We start from the raw sequence: 23,005 nt of genomic DNA, 5'->3' as shown, positions 1-23,005 counted from the left end.
ATACCACATGGAGCCCTCTATCGTGCGTTTATCGACAGAAATGAGGTTTTGAAAAAATCCTACAATATTGACCTGGAGGTGATGTGGGAGTGTCAGTGGCGAAAGCTTAAACAGACCGATCCGGATGTGATGAGTTTTATGTCTACCTATTCTGCACCAGAAAGACTGAAACCACGTGATGCTCTGTTTGGTGGCCGTACAAATGCTTACAAGCTGTACCACAAAGCTGCAGAGGGGGAGAGAATTAGCTATGTTGATTTCACAAGTCTATATCCTTTTGTGCAGTCTCGAAAACCCTACCCCATTGGCCATCCTGAAATAATCTTCAAGGACTTTCAAGACCTTGAAAATTATTTCGGGCTTGTTAAGGCTACAGTCCTTCCTCCCAGAAAGTTGCTCCATCCTGTGTTACCATACAGGAGTTGTGGTAAGCTGATGTTTCCTTTATGTCGTACCTGTGTGGATGAGCAATGCAAAATCATGCCTTGTACACACACAGATGAGGAAAGAGCAATTTCTGGGAGGAAGGACTGTAGCCTTAACAAGCCCGAAATAATTTTCAAGGTCTTGAAAGTCCTTGAAGATTATTTCAGGATGGCCAATGGGGTAGGGTTTTCGAGACTGCACAAAAGGATATAGACTTGTGAAATCAACATAGCTAATTCTCTCCCCCTCTGCAGCTTTGTGGTACAGCTTGTAAGCATTTGTACGGCCACCAAACAGAGCATCACGTGGTTTCAGTCTTTCTGGTGCAGAATAGGTAGACATAAAACTCATCACATCCGGATCGGTCTGTTTAAGCTTTCGCCACTGACACTCCCACATCACCTCCAGGTCAATATTGTAGGATTTTTTCAAAACCTCATTTCTGTCGATAAACGCACGATAGAGGGCTCCATGTGGTATTTTGGACTGTTCATTTATGCTGTCAGGTTTAAAACAAGACTTACAGCCATGAAACCAACATCCCGCATATTCCAAACCTTTCTGCACACCATTGCTTTGGACATAAAATCCATCGAGGAAGAGATTACCAATTTTCATCTCACCGTGATTCAGAGCATGATGCATGTCGACATCACGTGTCTTTTTCACATATTCAAGCCACTCAATCGATGCATTCGAGAATGTCTTGTGCTGATGTATGTATGCATTGTTATGGGTCAGAGCTATAGTAGCAGGTTTTAGAAAGTGTGTTTTGAACACACCCATACAACATGATGCTAAAGTCGTAAATCTGAAGGGGTCTATCTCTGTACATGCAATGAACTCTTTCCTGTACTTAATACATGCATCCCGAAGTAAGACAACATCGTTCATACAGTACAATCCAATCTCTTTTCTGAAGTCAAAAACCTTCCCTTCAAGTGTGTCATACCATTGATCAAACTTTAGCCTGGCACTATCAGTCATTGTGGCATAGCCGTAGTAGTTTTTTGTGGGATATGGTCCTACATAGTTTTGATTCTGCAATGTATTGAAGAGATGGGGGAAGTAACCCTTCTCTGTACTGGTCAAATTAAAGGCTGCAGGTGTCTTTGACAATGCCATAGGCATAAAACTGAACGAGTCAATGAATCGTTGTTTGTAAGTCTCATCGTACATGAAGGTCAATCTACAGCCTTGCATGATAATGTTAAGTTTGAGACCCTCCCTGCAGAAATACTCTAGGACTAAGAAGTTGTCAAAACCTGCCCCATTGTGAGCCACAAATGTGTGGTTTTTATATCTTGGCTGTCGGAATCTGCGAACGAAGTTCTCTACACACCCTTCACCTGCACTTTCAAATTTCTCACCGCTAAAGGTCATGGCACAGACATAATTAGCAACATGCTTACCATTATCACAACGGGTTTCAAAGTCATAAAATATGTAGCAATCCTCAACCTCTTCAACAGATATAGGATGTATGAAACATTCATGTTCACCATCGTGACTTACATCCTCACCACAATAGTAGCAACAATCTGCGGGACATTCATGTTCCTGGTCAGGTTTACTTGCTGCCACATGGTACCGTCTACCGCATTTAACGCAGTATTTGGTGATATCACAGGGCGATCTCCCAAATGCAGCAGCAGAGGGTTTTTTATGGGCATCAAAGCAATATTGCGATTTACAAATTCTCAAACAGTCTGGACAGTGTATTGTCTTTTTAGCATGTTTGTAACACCTACTGTCATTACATACAGAACATGTATATTTGCAATCGTGACCCTGTCTGTTTGTGTACCCCTTGTAACAGTGCTCGCAGACATACGATGATCCAACAAATGCCTTAATACGAGTTATCAAGTGATAATGGGCATCATGCAAGTACAAAAACACTGTCTTTTTATGGGGCTCATCATGTGTCTTATGATGCTCTAACACACCCTCACTTGACCTGTAAAACACCACAATCTTCACTTTCATCACACTCTCAAACTTTGTAATGTGATTAAAGCCCACACAGTCTTGAGGGGTTAGACCTGCAGCAGTCTGTATATCCACAGCCATACGTTCTAACTCCTCATACTCTGCATGGGGTTCAAGAAAGTATGCTAAACATATTGCAAAACACAGATTGTTTGTAAAGTTGGTAGGTGAGAACAAACACATCCTTTTTTTCTTAATCACTTCATCATGGGCTATATCTGTAATCTTCCTACGAACCCCTCCATTCATACTTCTCGCTATTGATACATGCAGTTGCAAACTGTCATCCGCCAACATCTGTTCATTACTTTGTGCAACCGATTCAAACTGTTCGATAAAACGATTTTCATCATAGTCGTTACCGGGACACAGTATAGTGTTAACGTCAGATTTGAGACTTGAGCCTTTAAGACTGATATTAATGTATGATCCCTCACCTCCTATATCTCTAGAGAATGAAACCATTTCCGACAGAATATTTTGGACAAATATAGTGTACGCTGCCAAATCTGTGGTTATGATCTCGCGCAAATTTAGATTTCTGTGAATTTCTAGACCATTAAAATAGGGTCTCGGGACTATTGTGTAATCACTTACTGTCCCTCCATCACGCACTAGCGTGTCCACATCACTCTGACTTAAACCCGTAAGGGTGTCTGCCGTATTAGAATTATCGGTAGGATTTACTACACCATAACCTGTTTGTGACAAATTTGTTTCAAATCTTTGTTCATATGTCCGAATCATTTCATTTTGCCTTTCACTTATTTGTTCGTATGTTTGGTCTACCCTCGCAGGCACAGGTTCTAAACTCTGATGTGGATATGTCCGAATCATTTCGTTTACCCTTTCAAGTAATTGGTCTTGTGCAGCAGCAAACATTTCAGTCTCAGCCTCATGCCTAGCCCTTACATTAGGTATTTCTGGACAACTATGTAAATCATCATCTGAACGCACTCTTTTACCAGCCATTTTCAATAATATTTAGAACTTCTCCAGGATTACACAGATATATTCTCTGATTATGCCCAAAATAGCATTACAAATTAACGTTAGCCAATGCCGATATAGCCAAACAAAAAGATAAAACACTTAAATTTCTCTTAACCATAATAAAACTAGCAATCCAAAAAAAAATAAACCAGTATCACAAAATAGTATAAAAACCCATCAACAACACGTATTTCAACTATAAACCAGCATCACCAAAATAACCAAAACATATTTAAAAACACACATTTAAAAACAGCATTGCAAAATAGTAAAAAAAAAAAAAAAAAAAAAACCCAGCATCACAAAAATAACCAAAACATATTTAAAAAACCCATTTAAAAACAGCACCGCAAAATGGTAGGAAAAACCCAGCAAAAACAACACTTATTTCAACTATAAACCATTATTGTGTGAAACAGCATCTTTAACTTGTTGAAGTAGAATTACCGTACCTCCCTGTAGATCGAATTCCTTTCTCTGGACTTTTTCAATGTTCACCAATCGATCAAGCAGCATTCTGTTCACCAAGTTTTGTTCTTCAGAAGTCTTCTGGTGAGCTTCAAATATAAGTCTGGTTAACACCTGTTGATCTTTAGACCATGAAATTATGGCTGCGATGCCTTCAGTATGTCTTCTCAGCAATGCCTCTTGAGCTGTACACCTTGAAATTATGGCAGCGATGCCTTCTGCCAGGCTTCTCAGCAAAGCCTCTTGAGCTGTACACCTTGAATTTATGGATGCGACGTCTTCAGTCAGTCTTCTCACTTGCGCTATCAATTCCAGCAATAACTCATTATTGAAATGTTCCTGATTTGCAGGTAGAGATGTTTCAAAAATCATAGAAGATTCATCCTCGACACGGGCTCCAACCACACGTGGCAGATTAACCGCCGCAGATGTCTGCGAGTCCAAAGAAGATGTCAGTACGGTAGTAGCTACCGGCACTATCGCATCACCGTTAGCTTCTGAGACACTTGCCAACGCTGCAGACCATGAATTTGTGACATCTCCAGCTCCTAACAGGTTTTCTGTATAGAAATCTGTTTAAATACAGTAAGATTATTATACTACAACACAACAGTATTTAAACATCGAATATTTAGCTACATAATCACACTTACCAACTGTTTTAATGAAATCTGTGGTGGTATCCCGAGGTTGCACATCAGAGACTAGTGCATTGTCAGGGCATGCCCTTTTATCATGGGTAATAGAACGGGACTGCTTTCGTTTCCGACTAAGACTAAGTCTTGAAGATTTTGTAGAGTTGTTCTGTGTTACAAACCCTGGCTGTGTAACTAGTAATGCTGCATCTACATATATATATAAAACAGAAAGAAAAGTTTTTTCAAAAAGAATCAATACACATGTAGCATTCAATAATACAGATTAAAGAGAAGTAAAGATCACATAATATAGTTACCTTGCAGTTCGCAGCCCTCATTAACGCCTTGAGAACCCTCATTTATTGCAGGGTCATTTACTATTGGTATAAAAGTGTAAAATGTAAGTAATACATTTTTCAGAAAAAAAATCTGAATGTATAATTAAAATAAACAGTATTACCTTGTAGATCGCCGTTCCTAGTGGCGCTTTGCTCTTCAACATTTATCAAAGTAGAATTCACTAATTTGGAATAAAATGTGTAGAATAAAATATACATATATAATATATAAATGTATTTATATAATCATTCAGGAAATTCCTTAAAAATATACTTAAAACACTTACAAAGTTGGTCGATCTGGTCAAAATGATGGTAGGTGGGCTGCGTTTTAAAAATTCCTGCATCGTATACATATACATTTAAAAGCCTGTTAAATGTTAAAATAAAATAAGACTGTTTTTACAAATGAAGATAACTTGATAAATCAAACTTGATAAATAAACATATAAAGCAAAATAACTTACCGGTGAGTCCTGAGTCCATTGTTTGAAAAAATAAACCAAGGCCTCTTTAATATAACCGAGAGAAAAGAGATGTCCTCGCGAAAATCATTTACTGCTGTAAGGGTCCAAATGAGAATCCGGCCTTTTGAACTACGGAGGCGGGGCTTACCATACTCAGGAGGCCGTACCCCACATATTTGCATGGCACAAAACCCGCCCTATATTTTATTTGGTTATTTTTTTAAACCTTTTACAAATAAGGTTATCAACTATAAATATAAGCTTCTCTAGTAAATAATTATACATTTATAATGTAAAGAACATATCTTCATGAAAACCGATGGGAAAATGAATGAACTAGACAAGCCTGTAGTTAAAAGTATAATTACTCATCACTGTTAAAAGAATATTTTTATTTTTAATCATACATTTAATATATTAACATTTTAAACAGTATAAGACAAATGACATTACATTTCACCCTCGCATACTTATAGCGATATGTATACAATTTTATTTGTGTAGACATCTAAAGCACAAAATAATAAGCAATGCTATACTTAAATCTACTTTTTAATTAAATTACATTTAAACACTACAAATCAATAGAGTTGTTTTTCCCAAGAAAATTATGTGTGTGTGTGTGTGTGTGTGTGTGTGTGTGTGTGTGTGTGTGTGTGTGGGTGGGTGGGTGTGTGTGTGGGTGTGTGTGTGTGTGTGCGTGCGTGCGTGCGTGCGTGCGTGTGTGTGTGTGTTTATGAAAGGGATGATTAAAATATCAAGCAAGGGCCATTTAGTATGTGCAGTCGCCAAGTCTGCAGGACCTAGCATTGTTCTGAAACGTTGATCTAACGATCCATACAGGATGAAGACGACTGTATTGGTTGTATTTAAATATCAAGCAAGGACCGTTTAGTATGTACAGTCATCAAGTCTGCAGGCCCTAGCATTGTTCTGAAACGTTGATCTAACGAGCCATACAGGATGAAGACGTCTGTATGGTTGTATTTAAATATCAAGCAAGGGCCATTTGCTATGTGCAGTCGTCAAGTCTGCAGGACCTAGCATTGTTCTGAAACGTTGATCTAACGAGCCATACAGGATGAAGACGACTGTATTGGCTGTATTTAAATATCAAGCAAGGACCGTTTGGTATGTGTAGCCCCATAAGTCTACACGCCCTAGCATTGTTCTGAAACATTGATCTAACGACCTAGCGCCTTGCTTCCATACAGGCTGAAGAAGGTACAGACTGTATTGGTTGTATTTAAATATCATGCAGGGACAAGAGACTACATGTCTGCAGGGAAAATGTCTTAACACCTAACCCGAGATCCTAAACTTTTATTCTATTGAACTATACCGACGTATCAGAGGTCTTGGAGTGAGACCCCGGATAGACGATGATGATGGGCTTGGAAGGAAAGATTTACATTACAACTTTCAAGACAGGAAGACAACAGCTTATTCAATTGACCTCCTAACCGGTACCTCTTTTAAAAAACCAACCTAAATACTATTACAACTTATTTTATTTGACATTGATTCTTCATCATGTCTTCTTATTTCTTTAATCATGTGTATTAATTTAATCACAGACATTATGCTTAAAACCAAAACATTCTGACAAACATATTTCTAACTTGTCTTTTTTACTGTCTTCTGATTTCTTTAAACACTCACGTATGAGAGGGGAGGCGTGAAACAACAGAGACTATAGGACACCTGGATAAACATCATTTCCTGAACAACTTCCTGAGTATAAACATCAATTGCCGCCATAAAATTTTATTACAGGAAGCAAACAACTCATAAGGTGACAAATTTCACACCTAGGTGTTAGGTCGTAAATCAAGGTCATAAATCAAATTTTTTGACACATGGTGCATCATATTTTCTTCTACTCACAATTCCTTTGGCTGTAGCAGGAGTACAAAGACAGGACTGTTCAGATAATTTAGATTAATTTAACCAAATAATTAAATATTAGTCGATATAATGGTAATAGGTACAGTAAAGGTACAAGGTGTTTCAATGAACTTAAGTTTCCTTCTTTCACGCCCTTTCTCACGCATTCTCTCTCTCTCTGTCTTTCTCGCGCACTTTGGTTCTCTATTTGCTTCACTTTGTCCACAACCCCGGCTCATATTTGGGAGTGAGAGGGAGGGAGGGGTCCGCCCTTCACTATCTCCGATTGGTTTAGAACACGATCGGTGTGTGTTTCTAATGTGTATCACCGCTCTGGCAGTGATAATGTGGGTTTGGAATGATTCGTAACATTTGAGTGTAACGAGTAACTATGCAGCACATAAAAAATGTATAGGAGTAAAAGTATTAAACTCATCGAAAATATGTACTGAAGTAAAAGTGGAAGTAGGAGAAAAAATATATACTTCAGTAGAGTACAGATACTGTCTTTTAGTACTTAAGTACAGTAGTGAAGTAGTTCTACTTCGTTACTATACATCTCTGGTCAGGACCTATCAGCCTCATTGTTGCTAGTCACAGGTATGTGTCCTTGTCCTCTCCTCGCGCCTCAATCTCAGCTTCCTACTCAAGCATTATGCTCCATCGCCTTTGGCACGCATTCTGGTTGACGCAGTCGGTGCTGAGTAGAGTACTGACAAACGTAGAAAATGAAAGAAAGGTCTCTGCTGTTTCAATAAAACTGTTATTTGTGTAATGCAGATTTTTGTCTTTAATATTTTCTTTAAGCTATATGCCATGCATATTCATGAATATGCTGTAGTTGTTTATTTGGAAAGTAAAAATTGTTAAATCATATATACATACATACATACATACATACATACATAGCACATCCATATATTCATGGGCATTGCTAGATATAAAGCTCTACTGGGGCACTGGCCCCCCATTTTTTGCTGACTTTTTTGAAAGCCTGCTGTGTGCAAGAAGTGTGCAACACTTCTATACAATGTCCTTTGCTCAACCCACTATTCTACAGTTCAACAGTTACTGCAAAAGATACATATATACAAGTATAATCTTCGTTATACATAACATTATTACACATTTCTTGAAACTATGCCTCATATTCTCAAAACAGTAAAGACAATTCCATAAAGTCTCACACAATACTCCAAACATCATATTTTCAGGTCAAAATGAAGCTCTACACTCAAAACCATTCACTCTTACTGAAATACCAAACTTTTCCCTCAGACAACACACACAAGCTTTCAAAAACACACACACTACAATAGGCTTCCCCAAATCTTACCCTGGAGGGCCGGAGCACTACAGAGTTTAGGTCCAACCCTAATCAAACTTACCCACCTGTGATTTTCTAGTGATCATGAAGACCTTGATTAGCTTGCTCAGGTGTGTTTGATCAGGGTTGGAGCTAAACTCTGCAGTGGTCCGGCCCTCCAGGGTAAGATTTGGGGAAGCCTGCACTACAATATAGTATTACACACTTGTGCAATCAATTCAAAACAATATATCCAAAACTGGTAAGTTTGTGGTTCTCCCCCTCAAAAACCTTTTCACATGACCAAAAAGACACAATCAATGTATGCATTTTTATTCATTCATGTGCTATACACAGCACAACTGTAAATTGTAATATTTCGCCTCAACATCCCGTCTTAGTTCCGGGTCAGGCCAGAGAATCTCATCCACATCACAGGCTATATTGGTCCTAGCCAAACAGCAAGGGTAAAATCCTCTTGCCTGATCCACCCCTTGCATTCATCTGCTGATATGTCTATCTGTATGGAAGGCAATTTGATGCATTTCTTTATTCCAGTAGCATAGTCCAACAGTGTATACACACTAAAGTTACTGTATAGAGCAGTCTTACTGTAAGTACACCTATCTGTTTTCCTCCCTGAAGGCTCTGAAGATGGAGGCATAAGTAAAGCGACTCAAATTAGGCTTTACTCGTTGCTCAGCCTCCCTCATAGTCATACCATGGACCAGGACATGGTCAACTAGAGTGGCTTGTATTTCACCTTGAAATTGCTTGTCACCTTGCCCTTCATCTCCTTCCTCCTCTTTCACCACGTCCTCCTCCTCTTCCTCCTCCTCCACTATGTCCTCTTCCTCCTCCTTCACCACGTCCTCCTCCTTTCCCTCCTCCTCTCCCTCCTCCTATTCCTCTCCCTCCTCCTCCTCGACCTATTTCTTCATCATGTCCCCTCCCTCCTCCTTTACCATGTCCTCTTCCTCCTCCTTCACCACGTCCTCCTTCTTTCCCTACTCTTCTGCCTCTTCCTCTCCCTCCTCCTCTTCCTACTCCTCCTCGACCTATTTCTTCATCATGTCCTCTCCCTCCTCCTTTACCATGTCCTCTTTCTCCTCCTTCACCATGTCCTTCTTCTTTCCCTCCTCCTGTTCCTCCTCCTCTTCCTCGACCTATTCCTTCATTTCTCTGTGGATCCATTGTTTCAAAGCTCAATGAACAGATTCAGGCCCTTTTATGTATCTATTGAAGGATCTGATTGCTGTGTGTTCAATTTTGACTTTTAGTGTTTCCAGCTTGGTAATTGTTTGCTAAGCTGTGCTGACTTGAGTGAACAGTATTGAATGCTAGTGCTTTCCATATGACCAGATGGTGTAAGCACTGAGAAATGTAAGGATTTGTGTGTAGAGTTTTGAAGTAACAGTTCACCAAAACTGACTCATGTGTTAACCAAGGTGAAAAAGTAGTACACTTCCATAGTGTATTTTAAGTGCTTTATTTTCGCTCTAATTATCTTCGCACTAATTTTGTACTTAAGAAGTACTAAAGACAAATTTTTAGTATATTAAGATGTTCTTAAGATCATCTTAGTGTACTTCACTGTGCTATTTTGAGACACCATAAATATGAACTAAAATGTGCTAAAAATGTATTTAAAAAATGTATTTATGTACCACTTGTAGTAAACTTGAACCCATCTTTGTATAAAAGTTGTGTTCAAGATTAATACAAGTGTTAACTAAATAAGTTTTTTTATACAGAGATAGTATGTTAAAAGTGCATGTTAGTTCATATTCATGGTGCCTCAAAATAGCACAGTGAAGTACACTTAGATAATCTTAAGAACATCTTACATCTGTCTCAGCAACAATTCAATTCTACAGACTTGACGAGGTTTTCCTGAGATTTTTCCTCTAATGTTTCAGACCTGATCGGGTGAGGATGTAGTTTGTCTTACCTCCTTAAAACTCATCATCTCTCTTGTCTGCTTCGCTTTCCCTGCTTTGCACAAAACATGTTCATCTAAAGAAGCCAATAATGATCGAGTCAAAATAAGATTATTATTATTATTTAGAAACTTACTTTAGTCTGGTCATGTTTTCATAAGCTAAGTCACTCGCGTGGCATCACCTTTTGAATGCGGTTGTGTGCAATGCGGATGAGCGCAAGACGTGCGCGGACATGGATACGTGCGTGCACGAGTCAATGCGACTGCTTCGTTACAAGCGTAAATTGGGTAACTACATTGCATATAGATCCGTTTTTGCCGCGATTATCTTTGTAAAGGATTGCACTAGTTAACTGCTAAAATTTAAACTTGAGATTTACACCGGGGCACAAAAGATTTACACTGGGGCATGTGTCCTGGTTAAAGGGGTCTAGCGATGCCCCTGCATATATTGCAGTATATTAAATCATATAAAGACAAACTATTACATGGAAAAACATAGTGCCCTTTTTGGTCTTGGTTACAATATATTTTGTATCAATATATACATGTATGGTCTATTCATATACTGCAATATAATGGAAAATATACATATTAAATCCTATATATGGGAATATACTGCCTAATATATTACATGATATTTTCTATGCATATATTACAATATATTGGGAAATATAAATATTAAATCCGATATATGGTAATATATTGCCTAATATATTACATGATATTTTCCAATATACTGCAGTATATGTTTGTTGCATAAGGGTATGCTAAATCCTAACACATTCACAACGCGATGTACAAAGATTAAGTGCATGCATTGAAAAAAAAATAGGTATGTATTAATTAGTCTAAGTTGAGGTAAGAACATAGTAAAATATTGAAAAACGGTGGTGTTTTCCTTTAACATTACTCTCGCATCAGCTATTGTGTAAACAGTCACATTTACCCACATCACGAATGACTGCCTGCGCAAGCGCGCACCACAGCCACCATGAATAAGTTATCCAGGGTAACGTTAGCTCAGAATTCGAGTAGTAACGTTAGCCGTATATCTCGGAACTCAGGGTAGAGCACCTGGGTAACGATAAGCCTAGCTAACAATCGTCCTTGCTAAGTTAGCTAACATTAGTCATTTTGCTCGAAGCATAGGGAAACTTTATGCAAGGTCTACGTTTGTCCATTACTTGGCGTTGACTCTAGTGATGTTAGGTTCTCGAACGAATCGTTCTTTTGAGCCGGTTCTCAGGAAGTAACCGGTCGAGCCGGTTCACAAATCGAACTGAATCGAACTTTAGTTTTGGGCATAGGTTGTTGATGACGCAGGACGCACAGCCGAAATAGCACGTCGAACTAAAAAAGAACCGAACGAAGATTGTCGATGATTGCCGAGACGAGGATTGCCGATGATTCTGACGGATGAGTTGCTGACACTGCGTGTGAATCACAGAGGATTTGAACGAGCCATTCTTGTTTTATTAGTTTCTTGATATGCTTGTTTTATTAAAAAGCTTTAGTTTTAGTACGATTTATTGTGCATGCAAATCATATTGTAGTTGTTTAAGGAAGACCAATGAGTTTAAAAGACAAGTTTATTTATCCTTTTTTTGCTTACACATCCGCAATTGTGCACCAGTGTCTTTTTCTTATTCAAGTTGTAGGCTAGTCAAAACTGGTATCTGGCATTTACAATCCGCGATAGAAACTGTGAACACAAACATTACTAACTTGTGAATGAAATGCAATAAATCAGCTATGCCTTCACAAAAACTACTTTTTATTTGAATGTTTTAATGTGTTGACACAAACAACTTTATTTGAGTGTTTCATTGATACAAGTAATTAGAAAATAAATGCGTAGCAATGTCATTTCTTGATGACGTCAGCAACCGTTGAATCGGCTTTTTGAACCGGTTCAATGAGCCGAACTGTCCGAAAAGAGCCGGTTCGCGGAAATGAATCGGACTTTGCATCACTAGTTGACTCGTTCCTAAAAATACAATATAAGCGGTAGCTAACGCTAATTAAATCAAGCAAACAAATAGTTGTTGTTTTTGCTCCAAAAAAGTTGACTTACCTCGAATAAGATGGTTCCTTCACGTTAAAAGTGCCCATCAGACTCGCGTGGTAGAGGTGTGTCTCTCGTCTCATCCAAAGGACCGCGCTGTCTTCAAGATTCTGAAGGAAGTGCTAAGATTCCGATTGGCCCAGAGAAAATCAAGTGCTAAGATTCCGATTGGCCCAGAGAAATGTCAATTATAAGAATTATCCAATAATGTTTGGCAATTCTAGCCCGCATGGCATAGAGACAGAGCGCCGCGCGTCATAACCTGAAAACCACGCCCACCGGGGGGGAAAACAATCCAACCGTCTCCATTGACTTTGTATTGCGAGAGGCTGCCTCCTTGTCATTTCTGGCTTATAACAAAAAACAGAATAATGCCTAAAAACTGCTGTGTGACAGTATGTACAGCTAACAAGCCAAAGAACCCAGAAATAAGTTTTTATAAGCTGTCGAGCCGTAAAACCCTGTCTTTAAGGAGAATAAAGTGGATCGCCGACTACGTTTCCCCCTATTGGACGCAGTTCTACTAATAGTATTACTATGAAAAGTTGCCTGTTTCCATTTTTGTGTCTTTAAACGCTCGTTTTTGGGGTCGACAGCTTATAAAAACTTATTTACAGATTAAAATTAAAAACAGAATAATACATAAAAGCTGCTGTGTGACAAGGTGTACAGCTAAAAAGCCAAAAAACCCAGAAATAAGTTTTTTTTAAGCTGTCGACCTCATAAAACGAGCGTTTAAAGAAACAAAAGTGGAAAACAGGCAACTTTTCATAGTACTTCTATTAGTAGAACTGCGTCCACTAGGGGGAAACGTAGTCGGCGATCCACTTTATTCTCATTAAAAGCTGGGTTTTACGGCTCGACAGCTTATAAAAACTTATTTCTGGGTTCTTTGGCTTGTTAGCTGTACATATTGTCACACAGCAGCTTTTAGGCATTATTCTGTTTTTTGTTATAAGCCAGAAATGACAAGGAGGCAGCCTCTCGCAATACCGTCAATGGAGACGGTTGGATTGTTTTCCCCCCGGTGGGCGTGGTTTTCAAATTTGCATATCGGCGCTCTGTCTCTATTCAGATGAAGGGCAGCCTCCCGACCCCCCCCCCCCACACCTCAAAAAAAAAAACTCCTGGTTCTACGTGATTCACGTGAATGACCCAATTGACCAAGAAAACGGCGATTGTCGCCGAAAAGCGACAAGTTTGCAGGTCTGAAGTATAAGCCTATTTTTATTGTTAGACAATGCTTTTATTATTATGCAAAAAATAAGCTTTTTATATCAATGATAATGCAAATTAGAGTTAATTCATGGTCATCTTAAATGTGTATTAATTAAAAACATTTACACCATTAAATTACACATGGTAATGTTATCAATAGTTGTCAGATAATAGCTATTAAAAGAGTGGAGTTTTTCCTCCTTCAATGCATGTGTTAGCCACGGATTGAAGATTGTAAACAGTTTATTTAATTTTAATTGACAGTTGAGTAACTTTTGGCCCTGAGTTAGATGTTGATTAACACTAAACTAGTCTAAAAATCAGTCCAGTTTCCCCAGCTGTAAATGCCATTGGCTGTTAAAGTATAAAGTTTCTTATAATAAACTGACATGATAACACATTCAGTTTGTGTGTTTGAGTACACTTTCAGAATGCTCTGTTACATGAAGATCCATACTGTATGCAACTGTGAGTGTGGTGGTGCTTATGGGGTGTCGCGCTGGGGCGAGTGAGCATAAGGGTGAGAGGGAAAAATCACAGTATACTCACTACAAAAAGACTACACCACTGCAGCTAAGTCACTACATTGACATGGCAGAAGGACAGAAAGCCCTTTTGTTCTGGGCACTGAACAGTAAGACTCTTCCTTCACTCTTTCAAGTAGCCATCCGAGTCTTTGCAGTGCCTGCTTCTATAGTGCTCCAGTGGAGCGAGTTTTCAGCCATGGTGGCATCATTCTGCGTCCCCATCGCGCACAAATGACTGACAGACTTTTGGCCAATTTGATCTTTTGCAAATGCAATGCAGTATAGTGGCCTCCCTCCACCTGTCCAGACAGAACACGCATTTTATTTCTGTGGTAAGAGGACTTGAAATTACTCGAAACTAAAATGGTATGCCTCATCTTTGACTTGACTTGGGACTCAAGGGCAAAGACTTGAGACTTACTTGTTGTGACTTGCATAACAATGACTTGGTCCCACCTCTGACCAGTGGCCTCATGTAAAACATTTGCATAGATTTCATCCTTAAAGTGTGCGTATGCACATAAGGCAACATTTGTGTATGCACAGGTCATTGAAACCCTGAACTCGAGAAAACAGCTGTACTCTTAAATTAGTCTTCAGACTGTTTTTTATCAAAGGAATTCTTAAATGAAATGAAGAGCCCCGCTGAAAAAACATTAAAATTGTTTTTTTAATTTAGAAATGCTGTGTTTGTTTAATTTGTATTTTCTGTACAATTCTATTTATAACCCAAACACTTAAAATGAAAGTTGAATATATTTGGTCATACAATTATGGTGAATGTATTTCTTTAGACCATAATTGAATCTCCTTTTAATCAGGGCTTTATTTTATGCCATAGTTTATTTGTGAAGCCAGTTTTATCATTTTGTTTTAGACTCCTCAGATATATCATTAGCAACTAGAATAATTTAAGCTGTACCATCTAGCCTGCTTGACAATGATACTAAACTGAATTTAACCTTGTCAGGAAGTGAAACAATCTGATTAATTTGCAATTTCGTAAAACAGGGTGCATTTACAATTGGCCTTAACATGCAACCTGTATCCGGATGTTGTCTACATACACATTGAAAAAGTGTAAATGCACGTCTGATCGGAATGTTATCCAATCAATGTCTCCTGGTCCAGAGTTAAGGATGTATTGTGATCGAATTTCAGTGTAATGTTTATGCAATCCAGCCATCGTGTCTGCATTCGCCGGTCAACATCATGCAAAACGCCACACCTTCTCTCGCGAACAATTATGTTGCTCATAATTATCATGTGTAGCCCAATGGTAGAGCATTGCATTTGGGTACCTGACTGAGCAAACGCCTTTTCACACTGAGAGCATTTGAAAGGTTTTTCACCTGTATGAAGTAGCAGAAGTAGCAGTAGTAGTAGTACTTTATTGTGACTGGTCAAAGGTACCAGCGAAATTAGCCATCAACCTGCTCATATATACAGTACATACAATATGATGGGGGGACAGGACAGGAAGACAGGGGATTGAGAAAGAAATACAGCATAACATGAGGGAGGGGAGGAGAAAAAAAACCAACCCCCAGACTATATGATCCTGTGGGAACAGGAAGAACACCTAAGCAACATAAACACATCATCAGTACACCATGAAAAACACATAACTTGCAACAGGGCAGGGGAGTGGATGGTGGAGGTAAACTCTTCCCACAAAAATTAGAGGGTTAAGGTTTCTCTCCAGTATGAACTTTCTCTTGATGAACTCTGAATAGAGATGAATTAGAGAAGCTCTTGTCACATTGAGTGCAGAAGTAAGGTTTTACTCCAGTGTGAACTCTCTGATGGGATTTTAAGGAACCTAAATGAGTAAACGTCATGTCACACTGTGAGCATTTGTAAGGTTTTTCACCTGTATGAATTCTCTGGTGAATTAGTAAGGCAGACTTATGACCCAAACTCTTCCCACAGACACTACATTGACAAGGTTTTTCTCCCGTATGAGCTCTCTGATGGGCTTTTAAGTAACCTAAATGAGAAAAAGTCTTTTCACACAGAGTGCATTTGAAAGGTCTTTCACCTGTATGAATTCTCTGGTGCCTTTGTAAGCTAGCATTTTCACTAAAACTCTTCCCACAGAGACTACAGTGATAAGGTTTCTCTCCAGTATGAACCCTCTGATGTGCTTTCAAGTGATTGGATTGAGCAAACATCTTGTCACACTGAGAGCATTTGAAAGGTTTTTCACCCGTGTGAATTCTCTTGTGATTTAGTAAGGAACTGTGTCCACTAAAACTCTTCCCGCAGACACTACAGTGGTAAGGTTTCTCTCCTGTGTGAACTCTCTGATGTGCTTTTAAGTGATTGGAATTAGCAAACATCTTGTCACACTGAGAGCATTGGAAAGGTTTTTCACCCGTGTGAATTCTCTTGTGCCTTTGCATGTTTTTCAGTTGACTAAAACTCTTCCTACAAACACTACAGTGATAAGGTTTTTCTCCAGTATGAACTCTTTTATGAACTACACATTGAGATGAAGTAGAGAAGCGCTTTCCACAGTGAGCACAAGCGTAAGGTTTCTCTCCAGTATGATGCCTTTGGTGGACTTTTAAGAGACCTAAATTTGCAAACGTCTTGTCACACTGAGAGCATTTGTAAGGTTTTTCTCCAGTGTGAATTTTCTGATGTCTTTTAAGAGTTCCTTTGACTCTGAAGTAATTTCCACATTCAGTGCAGTAGAAAGGCTTTTCACCACTGTGTGTCCTCATGTGACCCTCTAGATTAAATTTATTGCAACAAATCTTCCCACACTGCTCACAGGGAAACTGCTGCTTCTTTTTCTCTCTGTGCTCTTCTGAATGAAGTTTCTTCTCATGTGTCTTTAAATATCTCTTTAAGCTGAATGTCTTTCCACAGGTGATGCAGGAAAAAGTTTGTGCCGTCAGTCGCTCTTTTGATGTTGAGGACATTATTTCTGTATCCAAACATGAATCACTCTTCACATCTGAAAGAAACATGAAACAATTAAATTGTCTTTTCACTCTTATTTACACAAAGGAATCGGATGAAGAATCGAGATTCTGTATCTTTTTCTATATTCACATATACAAAAGACAGGTGTTAGTCCTGTTATTAAAGCTGGGTCATTGCACATCAAATGAACCAAAATGTGTAAACATAAGCAAAAAATAAACGTAAATATTTTAAGTTAATATTTTATTAAAATAAAGACAACATAACTAGTGTGAAAAAGCCCTAACCACACCCCCTTGTGTCTCGGCAAATGAGAGTAAATGGAGGCTAGCTGGATTGTTTATACATATAATTAATATGCACAATGCACAATGTCATAGCAATAAACGGGAGCAGACGTGAATTAATGTCTCGTTATTTTATTTAAAATTTCCATCTGTCTAACATTTCTTGATAATAAAAAATACTAAAAAAAAAAGTTGTAACATTATTCCATCCTTTTCAACTAACACCTATATGGACAATATCTGCTATTGTTATTTTTGACAAGTAAATTCATGTTTGGGAGATAACGAGCAAGTGTAAGTTCATTATTATGAGTGGCGATCGTAGTGGTGCAACAGGAAGTATGTATTCCCTACTTCCGGTCAAAGCCGCCATATTGGCTGAGTCCGAAAACCAGGCAGCTGACTTGTTGCAGCGTGTTTGAAATATAAACAGAGAGCGCCTTTGTGATAACTAATCACATATTTAAAAACTACAATACTAATTTCTCGCTATAAATGCAATTAAAAGGTGTGAAAAGTAGGGCTTGACCAGAATATTCAAATATTCGTTCCGAGGGTTGACATTCGATTTTCAGTTTTGAAATTCGAATATATAAATAAATATTTTACAGCGTTAATGCAGAGCTTTTGCCAAGCAGGAAGTGCGCTTCACGCTCCCGCTCAATAGGTGGCGCAGAGAGACCAACATCCATAGTGAACAGCCACCAAACGCCACCAGTGGAAGAGATCGCCTCAAACGTAAAGCGCGCTTCCTGCTTTGGCATTCACGCTAATAGTGTTGTAAATAACATTCAGTTTCTTGCAAAAACTGATTGATTTGCTTCAAAAGACGTCAATATGTCACACAGAGTTATGGGGGATTACTTTTGTATTGGATATATATGCTTTAGCTCTTAAAGTGTGCGGATCGGTTGACTTCCATAACGGAGCACTGGGGTTTCTGCAAAATATCTTCTTTATTGTTCTACTGATGAAAAAAACATATTGGATGGTGTAAGTGTTATAAATAAACTTGATTTTGAAAGTATGCTACCGTTTTATTACAGTTTAATGAACTTCGTTCATTTATTTTTGTTGTTTTATTTAAATAGCCTACCCTTTACAATGTCAGTAATTACTGTGCTGTTAGTTTCTGATACGGGAGTGTTTGTTTGTTAGAAAAATGTAAGGCTACCTTATTAAAAGTATTCCCAGCTAACACATGACGTACTAGTTACGTAATTTATTGGTCATTTTTGGTAATTTCACGACTTACCAGCTGGCAACGTAACTGTTACGTCCTAGGGAGGTAATTTCATTACCATTAGAGTACCAAATCACCACGTCGCCAGTACGGACTCCTTACGTCGTAAGATAACCAAGTACGTTCCAGTTACGTAATACATTGGTAATATTTTGGTAATTTCATAACTTACTGGCAACGTAACTGTTACGTCCTAGGGAGGTAATTGCATTACCATTACAGTACCAAAACACCACGTCGCCATTACGGACTCCTTACGTCGCAAGATAACCAAGTACGTCCCAGTTACGTAATAAATTCGTACTATTTTGGTAATTTCATAACTTACTGGCAACGTAACTGTTACGTCCCAGGGAGGAAATTTCATTACCTTTACAATTATATGAACATTCATTTCCTTTTCTATTTAGGTTAGCTTATTAAAACTTTTCAGTCTCGAAGTTTCCCTTAAATAAGTCAAAATAGATTAAATACACACGAACTGCCATTTACATGGGAAACATGAAACAGCACGCGCCTCCCGCCCAGCTGAACTTGACCAGAACGCGCGACGGCGCGTGCACAGCAGAACGGCGTGACAGGAGTCAGTACCGGTAGTTTCTCTGAACTGAGAACCGTTTAAATTTCACAAGAACTTATTTTAGTTGCTTAAGAGTTATAAACAACATTTTAACATACTTATTAAGGCTCACAGAATCTCGCCCGACAGTATAAACCGTGTTTTATGCTGCACTGACAGGATGTTCATCTGACAGGAAATTTCGTTTTTTCAGGTAAGACACTACTTCACAAATTCAACAAATGAAACGATATTTATGAAAACGTGTAGATGTTATTTAACCTTTATTTATTTTATTGTCTTTATTTTAAAGTTTTGTGGGACATGTTTGGTGTTTTGGACTGGTGAAGGTAAGAGCAGCGTTACCCTGGCAACCGGAACATGAAGAGGACCGCAGCTCTCTCTCTCCGTCTGACAAAACTACGCCTGCACATTGAGATATGACATTTTAAATTATATGGAGAATCCATTTAAATGTTTATTTTAACATATGTTTATTTAAATGTTTGTAATGTAATGTTCATGTTCAATAAAATGAAGTATTCCATCTTGGAGTCTGTCATTCATATGTTATGGTAAGTCTTTTAGTTATGGGCAAATAAGGACAAGTTAAATTAGTTGTAGCCTACTGCAGATGTCCGCCCAACAGTGGCGTGTTTACCCACCACGCAAACCGCGCAATTGCGTAGGGCCTCGCGGGCTTGGGGGCCCCCTACTGGCCACAAGGTGTGCGAAAGTATGTTACGTTTATTCGTACCCAAATCTAAGGCACGGATAAAGCACGCGCGAGCGAAAGATGTGCAAGTATGCACGCAGAATAATATATGCGCGCATCCTCGCGAGGGCACATATAGTATGGGAAGCAGTGGCGTGTTTACCCACCACGCACACCACGCAAACCACGCAATTGCGTAGGGCCTCGCGGGCTTGGGGGCCCCCTACTGGCCACAAGGTGTGCGAAAGTATGTTACGTTTATTCGTACCCAAATCTAAGGCACGGATAAAGCACGCGCGAGCGAAAGATGTGCAAGTATGCACGCAGAATAATATATTCCTCGCGAGGGCACATATAGTATGGGAAGCCATCAAACTCATCAAAAGAAGAACGAAACTGCGCCACTCGAGTGATCTGCGCGAACCAATTATATGCGCGGCTATGGCGTTTAATCAGACTCAAAAGTCGCACGCACAAAAACCACGCGCGAGCGAGAGGTACGAGCGCGCAGAACACTATTCGCGCGTGGACAAGCGTCCTCAGGAGCGCGCAGATGAGCGAACTCTACGGGAGAGCGCACCTCTGCACAGCGCACACAAAAAGCAGCCACACAAGTGCTGGAATGAGTGCTCGCTCGACTCTCTCTGTGCTCTCGTAACTGCACAACATTCACTCGATGATCAAGTTTACTTTTAAGACTTCGGGCTTCCCACTTGTGATTGGTGGTTTGGTTTGATGACACGCATCTTTTGTTCCACACTCATACAGGTATAAACATGATAAAGACACCACGCAGGGGTTTAAATCATGTCTAAAATACATAAATCATATTCTGTATCTCATCATCGTCATTAAAATCTCATCTTTAGTGTATTTCTAGTCTATATGCTTGTTGTATCTCACAGTAAGTTTGTTTTTTACAATATGAACATGAGTGTTATGTGATTCCCATCCATAAATTCAAGCAATAACCAACTTACAATATTGTTTGCTGGTGTTTGTTAGATCAGTCTGAATCATAATCTAATGCTTCCTCTTTTTCCTCATTTAGTTTTTTTAGTAAGATGTCAGACACTGAAGTTGCAGTATTAATTACATTGTTTTAAATCCATCCTATAAGACATTTGCAAGCAAAATATATATCTGAGAGGGGCGCGAAACATTTTTTTTAAACCAAGAATTTTTGTCATACCAAACTGTAACAATTTAGTGTTATTTTAAGCAGTGTAAAACAAAATAAACCTGGTTTATATATATCTCACTTAATTTTATATACTGAATATTATTGTTGTGCAATTCAATTGAAAAACCTTGGGCAATGCTGGGACATGGGGGGCCTTGGTTCTTGGACTTTGCATAGGGCCCCCAAAATGGTAAACACGCCACTGCCGCCCAAAGAATATTAAATAAAATATTTAAATTACTAACTGGTTACAAACATAAAACTTTCAATCCATTACGTTGTCACGATGTGCCCACGACAGGCAGATTACGTTGCGAAGTAACGTGCAGGCGACGAATCCAGGAATTTCACTTTTCCGGTCGCCACGACGTAACTCGGTTCGTCGCCACGACGTAAGTTTGGTCATCATATTACGTCGACGTTACGTAACAGTTACGTATTTGTGTTAGCTGGGTTGCTCTTGTGTTTTGTTTCACTAATGCTGTTCTCGCAGGATGCGTGACAGGCACGCCGCTTCCGACTTGTGCTGTTCTGTAGTATTTTTAAAGTTTATTATTTCTAAACGTGTCACATGTCCATATTGCACGAAAAAAAAGGCACTACACTGCCTTGGGTCAACAGCAACACATTCGCCACATAATAAAACTGTAGACAGCCAGACACACACGCATACACACACACAGAGATTCCTGCCTTTATTAAAGAGAAAAATATGTTTAGCCCCTCCTTCCGAAGCTTTGAATATTCAATTTGATTTCTACTAGAGCTTCGAAGCTTTAAAAAAAATGGTATTCGGAACAGCCCTAGTGAAAAGTGAAAATATGACTTTATTTAGACAAAATTTGTGCTCCAGACACTTTTTTGTCCGCCATTTTATTTTTTCGAACTCAACCAGGCAATCAAATTCCCCATGCGCGCAAACGCACAGAATTGTGGGACAAGATCTCAAGAGCTTTTTCTCAATGTCAAGGAAGGAATTTCGAGGATGCTCCGTTGAAGGACGGTTCCAATGTCGAGGATCCTCGGATTGCCAATGAAGGACTGAGTCCTTCATTCGAGAAATATCCCATATACAGAAAAGGATGCACATGTGTAGCCTTCACACCTTTTCACACTCTGAAATCACCTACAATCCTATGCGCAGCGCCAAAAGCACACCTTTTCACTGACGTAATGATGTGCATTTGCTAGCCTGTTACATTTACGTGTTCTCTGAATGCTAAAAAGGCAGCAATTTAGAGTTTTCGGACGCAGCCAGGGACGTGCACAGGGGGGTTGCTCAGGTTGCCCGGGCAACTGCCCATATGCCCTTCTCGACTCAAGTTGCCCTTCCGAGGTGGACATTTTTTTTTTACTTTTACTTTGTTTACACTATGCAGCGTTCCTTCGTTACTGTATTTTAATTAATTACGAAATTTGTATTTTATTTTTAAATTGCTATCTTGTGTTTCTGGCGCATTCGCGAATTAATGACTCGTTTGAGTCGATTCCTTACAAAGTTTTGCAAATAAACGAGTCTTTTGAATCGATTCTTTACAAAGCGAATGGGCCAAACATTTAAATTGGTTCGCGAATCAGTTTGAATGAATTGTTCAGATCGCTGCAAAAACGGAATCGTCCGAAGCTGTTTTACTCGTAACGTATGTAGAAACACGCAGAATATAACCATTTTTGGGTGACGTGGAAATGAATTTACCAATCTTTTAACTAAAAGCAAAACTTCACACATGTACCCACGCGACCTGTTCGTCGTCAGACACAGTTAAACGCGTGCAACCTCCAGAAGCATTGTAGCACAGATTGAAGAAAATCCA

General features: G+C 39.0%; 2 protein-coding genes across 2 annotated transcripts in view; both read right to left on the bottom strand.

Moving 5' to 3' along the window:
• Window positions 1-444: 444 nt before the first annotated feature.
• Window positions 445-4,645, bottom strand: LOC135767332 (uncharacterized). Its single transcript, XM_065276973.2, has 2 exons — window positions 4,533-4,645; window positions 445-4,451 (listed from the first exon to the last, which is right to left on the bottom strand). Exon 2 carries the CDS (start codon window positions 3,388-3,390, stop codon window positions 445-447), a length of 2,946 nt encoding a protein of 981 aa, XP_065133045.1. The 5' UTR covers window positions 3,391-4,451; window positions 4,533-4,645.
• Window positions 4,646-15,467: 10,822 nt separating this feature from the next.
• LOC135767333 (uncharacterized) overlaps window positions 15,468-23,005 on the bottom strand; it is a 29,904-nt gene continuing 22,366 nt past the window's right edge. Inside the window, exon 5 of the mRNA XM_065276974.2 lies at window positions 15,468-17,235. Within this exon, the coding sequence (XP_065133046.1) occupies window positions 15,959-17,235 (1,277 nt within the window). The 3' untranslated portion in view covers window positions 15,468-15,958. The remainder of the gene's footprint in view (window positions 17,236-23,005) is intronic.

The sequence above is a fragment of the Paramisgurnus dabryanus genome, chromosome 6 (genome assembly GCF_030506205.2).
Source record: "Paramisgurnus dabryanus chromosome 6, PD_genome_1.1, whole genome shotgun sequence".
Classification (NCBI taxonomy): domain Eukaryota; kingdom Metazoa; phylum Chordata; class Actinopteri; order Cypriniformes; family Cobitidae; genus Paramisgurnus; species Paramisgurnus dabryanus.
Note: the sequence above shows the minus strand (reverse complement) of the source record. Positions and strands in the feature narration are given on the sequence as shown.